Here is a 6,701-nt window from a genome sequence, read left to right as displayed (position 1 = left end):
ACCCTAACCCCTAACTTTGAAACCTTAACCCTAACTTTAACCCTAACCCAAACTCTAACCCTGACCCTACTTTGAAACCCTAACCCTAAACCCTAACCCTAACTTTGAAACCCTAACCCTAACTTTGAAACCTTAACCCAAACTCTAACCCTACTTTGAAACAGTAACCCTACTTTGAAACGCTAACCCTAACCCAAACTCTAACCCTAAACCCTAACTTTGAAACCCTAACCCTAAACCCTAACCCTAACTTTGAAACCCTAACCCTAACTTTGAAACCTTAACCCAAACTCTAACCCAACTTTTAAACGCTACTTTGAAACCCTAACCCTAAACCCTAACCCTAACTTTGAGACCCTAACCCAAACTCTAAACCTCACCCAACTTTGAAACCCTAACCCTGAAACCCTAACCCTACTTTGAAACGCTAAGCCTAACCCAAACCCTGGAACCCTAACCCTAAACCCTAAGCCTACTTTGAAACCCTAAACCTTAACCCACTTTGAAACCCTAACCCTATCACTAACTTTGAAAACCTAACCCTAACCCCACTTTGAAACCCTAACTCTCTTCGTAGTGGGCGTGATCAATTGATTTGCTCCGCCACCTTATGTATTTACATAAGTACTTGCACTTGTTTGCATATACAAACCATGGTTCCAATTCTAAAAGCACATTTAGGTATATGCTCACACCTGGTATCGAACCAGGTTCATACCGAGCGAGAGCCCTTGTCAGTAACCAGTCGGCTATTTCAACCTGACAGTCTTTGACCGTCTGCACTCTTTTGTACTAGTGATGTGCATTCCAGTTAAGTGAACTGAATTGACTGAACGGATTCTAAAGATTCAGTTCACTTAAATGAACTGGAATGCACATCACTACTTTTCTGCTGCATGACTGGAAGGAAACAGGTGGTACACAGGTTTATTGTTTCTCGTGCCTTAAAGTGAAAAAGCATGTTCTGCCTGTCATGTCGCGGGATCTTAGGCCTAATAAGCAATAACCTAATCTAAAATATAAGGAAAAAAATCGTTTTTATTTTTATTTAAGTCCTTTCGTTGTGTCAAAGTAACGCGAGAACACAGCGGAATAGTGAACTAGTAGTGTAGTCAAATGCCGGTCTCGCGAGAGTATGGCGGTAGAGGGATATCAGGAAGTGTCACCTGAGGCTTGCTGGTACAAGACAGAAGATACCGGTGCCACAAAACGATATTGTGAGACAATTTTGCCTTTTTTAAATATATAATGGGGTACTTGGGCTGCATTCGTCATCAGTGCCAAATTCTTGATATAAAATGACAATGCATTGATGGGCTTGAATTGTGCTTGCGCGCGTTGTACATTTGACCGCTGTTAGCCGAAGCTAATTGCTACTCTTCACTAGCTCACATTCATCAGATAAGCGCTAGCCTAGCGAGCTGACAACAAATGTCGTCGTATAGTTATCAGAGAACAGTCATCAACTGTAGTGACGTTTCTCTTGATGCGCTTGGAGAGGCGTTCTTCGCAACGTCAGCCATACACAGATATATAACTCTACTGTAAAGTTTAGGCGGTTGGTTTGCTTGTTGTTCAAGTTTCCATAGGAACATTTTGGGTTTGTTGGAAACTGCCAACCTTGTTACAAAGCGGGATTATATGCAAATGAAAGGTAACCAACCTCCGTCATAACCACCAACAATTGTACACCTATGTGTCAAACAATTAGTAGAGATTTAGAATGATTACTGTTGCCCATCATTAGAAATTGTGCAGTTTATACATCAGTATTCCAAATTGTTTTCAACGAACTTGAATGTGACTTGTGGTGCCAAGAAGACTATCAGTCGCTACTGTTAATGATACATATATTTATATTTTTGAAAAATATGCTTAGTAAGGCTTGTTGAATTTATTTGTTACTTTTGTGCTTCTTGTGTGCCAGTGAGGATGTCTTCGAACGAAGAAGGTTACGTAGTTAGAATCAGAGGCCTTCCTTGGACCTGCACCCAGATGGAAGTGGCCAGTTTCTTCTCAGGTGAGACCGAGCAGACAAGTCTTCACAGAATTTAATGTAAATCAAGTTCAAATTGTATTTAAATAGCAGTGATTCACAACAGAGGTTACCCTTGGGTACTGTGGATTTGTTCCAGTTCTAGAAATGTTATGCCATCGACATTCAGACTGCACAGTATGATGCAATTTCTATTATCTGCTTGTATAACAACTTGTTTACATTACAAACCAATGTGGCTTCTAATGTAATGATTATTTAATTGTTTGCAGCTAAATAGCTATAAATGGTTGAATGTGTTTGTCTTTAGCTCAGAACCTGTCTGGGCCTCTTCTTTTTTTTATTTTCAAAGTTAATGTAAATAAATGTCTTGTGTTCAGACTGTGACATTGTAGGCAAAGTCAACGGAGTGTGTTTTACCTACTCAAAAGAAGGCCGCCCCAGTGGGGAAGCCTTTATTGAGCTGAAAACATCAGACGATTTCAAGAATGCTCTTTGTAAAGATCGCAAATACATGGGACACCGATACATTGAAGGTAAGGGATAGTTTGAATTTACAAACAAACTCTATTGAACTGCTAATCGTGTATGGTGTGTAATATACGCAACAGTGTTCAAGTCAAACCGAAGCGAAATGGACTGGGTGCTGAAGCGTAGCGGCCCGGCTGACTACGACAGCTCCAGTGGCTGCATGCTGAGACTCCGAGGCCTGCCCTTTGGCTGCAGCAAGGAGGAAATCGTTCAGTTCTTTTCAGGTAGGTCCACATAATACACTCCCATTAGCTTACTATGCTTCACAAACGTTTTATCTATTGCTCAATTTGATTTCCTGTATGTAATATGAAGTACCTCAAGATAACAGAATCTTTCAGAAACTTAATATAGGTTGCATTGCATGTCTGCATATGTCTGTTTGTTCTTGTAGTATGTTTACCTTGTTATGATATGTTGTTGACAAATGATTTCATGTTTATGATCTATATTGAGCAGATTAAGCAATGGAATAGGCCGGGTTTGTTCGGGTCAGGGGAAATGAGTGATGCATGACACTGCCCTGGGGTCAGCTCCACTGCCCTTCACAAGTGACGAACGTTGCTTAAGTACTCAAAATTGTTTTATGCAACATCAACAAAAAATGCTGTCGAGCTGAGTAATTTATTGATTTGATTGATTCATTTGTGAGCTCCTTTTTTATATGCTTCTTTTTGTGGCTCGCATTGTTAGAATTGCAAAGTAACTTATTTAAAGCTGATTTGGAATCGAGAGAAGTAAAAAGGGATCCCTGAATTGGAAAAATAAATGTGAAAGAAACTATGTATTTTAATATTTTCATAGCTTTGCCCAGTCTGAACCATAGGTGTTCCGAGTACAGTAAGTCCCTCATGTACAAAAGTCTACTTCTCACTTCCTTACCAGTAATTACTATAAGCGTGGCACTGACTGAGCCTCTCACTTTCGTTTGCTGACTCCAGGCCAGTTCTTGTTATCCTCTGGGCCTATTCCATCAAGCACAATCATGCTTAGTTTGAATTTAGTCTTGTTAAAGCTCTCTAGCTTGTGGCCCTCATGAATTGTCCTCCAGCTGAAAGCTCCAGTGGGTTTTTGTCTACCTGCCTACCGACTTATGTATTTGTGTGCTTGGGTTGAAGGGTTGAGAATCGTGCCGAATGGGATTACTCTGCCAGTGGACTACCAGGGGAGGAGCACAGGGGAAGCCTTCGTGCAGTTTGCCTCAAAGGAGATAGCAGAAAAGGCTCGGGGGAAACACAAGGAAAGGATAGGGCACAGGTGGGACGGACGGCAAGGGGACGGGCTGGACTGGGTTGGGCTTCTTCTACTCTAGTCCATACTGTACTATACTGTACTAGGGGATGTCTTCTGTTACTTTTTAATGCCAATAAATAAATAAGGGGGGGCGGGTCTGCTAGAATAATGACACTTTTAAGTGGGGCTTTCATACAATGCATTCTGTACAAGTAATGTGTGTCAGCTCTTATGAACTGTATTATTTCCTACATGTAGTCTTAGTTTAATGGGGGGCATCGGGCTTGTAGAGGCAGTTTGCCGAGTCTGGGGTAGAGCAAGTGCATTTAAAGACATTTTGTCCAGGTAGAACACTGTTAGGCATATCTGTCTTTACTGTGTCTTATCTTTCTGTCTGTTTGCTGGCCACACAAGCCATTTCCACACCCGCCTCACTCGCCGCGGTCGGCCTGCCTGCCTCTCTCCTCGCAGGTACATAGAAATCTTTAAGAGCAGTCGCGTCGAGATCCGAGACTACCTGGACGAACCCCGGCGGGTCATCGGGGGCCAGAGACCGGGGCCCTACGACAGACCGGTGATGGAGGGCCCCCGGGGGGGATACTTTAGCTCTGGTCCAAGTCGCAGCAACTCTCTCATGGATTCCATGAGGGGCGTAGGGGGCTATGGGGGAGGTAAGTAGGTTTGAGATGCTCGCTGATCTGATGTCGCACAAGATTTGTGAAAGACGTCACAGAGTCAACTCGGAAGTGTTTGTTAAAAACAAGACCGGTTTTCCTCTGTAATATTACCATACTTATGAAGTATTGTAACGTGCGTGATTTGAACATCAAAATTGCACTTCAATATCATTGAGAACTAAAAACAATATGCTTAAAAAGTGATTCTAATAAAATGCATACACATAGGTAGAAATTGTGTGTAAATGTTTTTAAAAAGTAGGTAAATGCAAATACACTGTATTTAGGTAGTGGCCACTCGAGAGGTCATTGGAGGATGTTGCATTAAGACAGTTCAGCTTTTTTTGCTGTCTAAACTTGGCCTATGTGTGTGAAACAAAAGTAACTGTTTCTGTTTTTCTAATTGTTATTGCTGTACGTGCCTAGGTTACGGACATAGTTTTGATGGCTACAATGGATTAAACAACTACGGCTTTGGGAACTGCATGTATGATGAGCGCGGAAGAGATGAGCGAGGAGCAAGAGGTAACACCTTCTGACCAAGATCGCAATCACTGTTAACTTGAGCGCTTACAATCACCTTGAAAAATATGCTTTGCATTTTTAACCCTGTTTACTCAATTAGTTATTTAGACAGAGTGAAGAGTAAAGGTTTATGAAGCTGCAGATGAAGACACTTTAAATTGCAAGGCACTTTTGTAGAGAAAAAGTAGCATTGCAAAAGGGGCAGTGCCATCTGGTGGATAAACCAAAATACATTATTAAAAATTTAAAACCAGTAACCCAAACTTAGGAAGGATTCAATTAGTTCATGTAAATGGGATTGGATTTTAATCGTTTTCAGATGGACATTTTTTTATCATTGAACAAGTTTGCTATTTTAAGGTCATTTGAGAGAGAAGAGAAAATTAGTTGGTGTGTCCCATTACTTGATAATAATTAGTAGAGCCAGAATAAATAATTGTCTGATTATGGATTTGTATTTGTCACTAGGCAACAGTTACAGTCGTCAATCTGAAGTAAGCTCAAGTTACCACGGCAGTGGCGGTGGCCATTTTGTCCACATGAGGGGTCTGCCTTTCCGCGCCAGCGAGATGGACGTCGCTAAAGTGAGAAAAAGGCGCCCGAACGCTTTAATGGCTCAATGTTGCTGTTGTCTAACATTTTGTGTTTCCTTTCCAGTTCTTTTCACCTTTGAACCCGCTGAGAGTCCATATCGACGTCACTCACAATGGCAAGCTGACAGGGGAGGCTGACGTGGAGTTCCGCTCCCACGAGGACGCTGTGGCTGCCATGTCCAAAGACAAGCACAACATGCGTATGCCCTGTCTCCTCTTATCTTTTTTTCAGCAGAGAATTTTTTTTCCCCACATAATCATAATGCCAATTACACATAACCCTCCTACATGCCATAGCAATTAAAATTGTCTATTTTTGTGAAAAGATCTTGCAATATTTCAAGGGAAAAAATATTTCCACTTGAGGGATCTTGGATTGTTTTTCTCCACAGAGCACCGCTACATCGAGCTCTTTCTCAACTCGACAGCCAGCGGAGCCGAAACGAGTACGTGTTTGTCAAATCTCTGCTGAGTTGCCATAAAAAATAAACACCTAACGCTGTCCTGCTCTTTTTAGGTCGTGGTGGGTACTATAGTAACTCAGGAGGTGGCTCGCGGAGCGGCGGGCTGCGAGGCGCATACTGATGTCAAAACCTGACTTCCTTTCTCATGTTGCTCAATCGTCACATTTATCTCCTATCGGATTTGACAACAGTTTTGGTCTTTCACCACTTCTTTTTTTCTTACTTATTTAAAAATGCATACAGCACAGGCAATTACATGGAGTTATTCAGTTTTGTTAACAAGACTGAAAGTGGTAGAAGCTGGATTATGGTCTGGTGTTATGTGAAAATCAATCGTGGTTTCAGTTGCCAAGACCAGTTAGTACCACGTGTAAGAAGCTTGTGGCAAATATCATACTAGTACACTTGTACCAGCATTCTTAAGCAATTGATTTAGAAAAGCTCTGAAAAAGTTAGTTCTTTTTTGGCATCTTTGGAGACACATTTTCAGTTTAATTTTGCTTTTAAATTTGGCAAATGTGAGCCTGTGTGTTAGAATTTTGTCAAACTGGGAAATGTTTTAAGGTTCAATATCTTGAGTGGAAAATGTATTACAACTGAATTCTCCCATTTATAGCTGTTGTACATTTTGCCCAATACATTTTTTGTATTAAATGGCCTATCATTTATTTGCTGTACATCG

The 6,701-nt window shown here is 41.3% G+C and overlaps 1 protein-coding gene across 2 annotated transcripts; it reads left to right on the top strand.

Annotated features, from left to right (window-relative positions):
* Positions 1–1,093: 1,093 nt before the first annotated feature.
* On the top strand, positions 1,094–6,687 carry hnrnph3 (heterogeneous nuclear ribonucleoprotein H3 (2H9)). 2 transcript variants are annotated; one of them, XM_088370382.1, is made up of 11 exons: positions 1,094–1,217; positions 1,928–2,020; positions 2,377–2,532; positions 2,608–2,751; positions 3,646–3,784; positions 4,232–4,431; positions 4,864–4,962; positions 5,431–5,546; positions 5,620–5,755; positions 5,948–6,001; positions 6,073–6,687. In XM_088370382.1, the coding sequence occupies exons 1-11, from the start codon at positions 1,136–1,138 to the stop codon at positions 6,138–6,140; spliced, it is 1,287 nt and encodes a 428-aa protein (XP_088226508.1). In that variant the 5' UTR covers positions 1,094–1,135; the 3' UTR covers positions 6,141–6,687. The 2 variants fall into 2 exon arrangements, with proteins under 2 accessions (XP_088226508.1, XP_088226509.1); XM_088370383.1 differs by lacking the exon at positions 1,094–1,217 and adding an exon at positions 1,444–1,654.
* The last annotated feature ends 14 nt before the right edge of the window (positions 6,688–6,701 follow it).

The sequence above is a fragment of the Syngnathus floridae genome, chromosome 3, assembly GCF_059516105.1.
Source record: "Syngnathus floridae isolate MCC-2025c chromosome 3, RoL_Sflo_1.0, whole genome shotgun sequence".
NCBI lineage: Eukaryota > Metazoa > Chordata > Actinopteri > Syngnathiformes > Syngnathidae > Syngnathus > Syngnathus floridae.
Note: the sequence above shows the minus strand (reverse complement) of the source record. Positions and strands in the feature narration are given on the sequence as shown.

Excerpts from the sequence above, each read along its gene's own strand:
- hnrnph3 (XM_088370382.1), top strand. The coding sequence starts at position 1,136 with ATGGCGGTAGAGGGATATCAGGAAGTGTCACCTGAGGCTTGCTGGTAC. Across the intron at positions 4,963-5,430 it reads AGATGAGCGAGGAGCAAGAG|GCAACAGTTACAGTCGTCAA; the intron begins GTAACACCTTCT and ends ATTTGTCACTAG. Across the intron at positions 5,756-5,947 it reads CAAAGACAAGCACAACATGC|AGCACCGCTACATCGAGCTC; the intron begins GTATGCCCTGTC and ends TTTTCTCCACAG.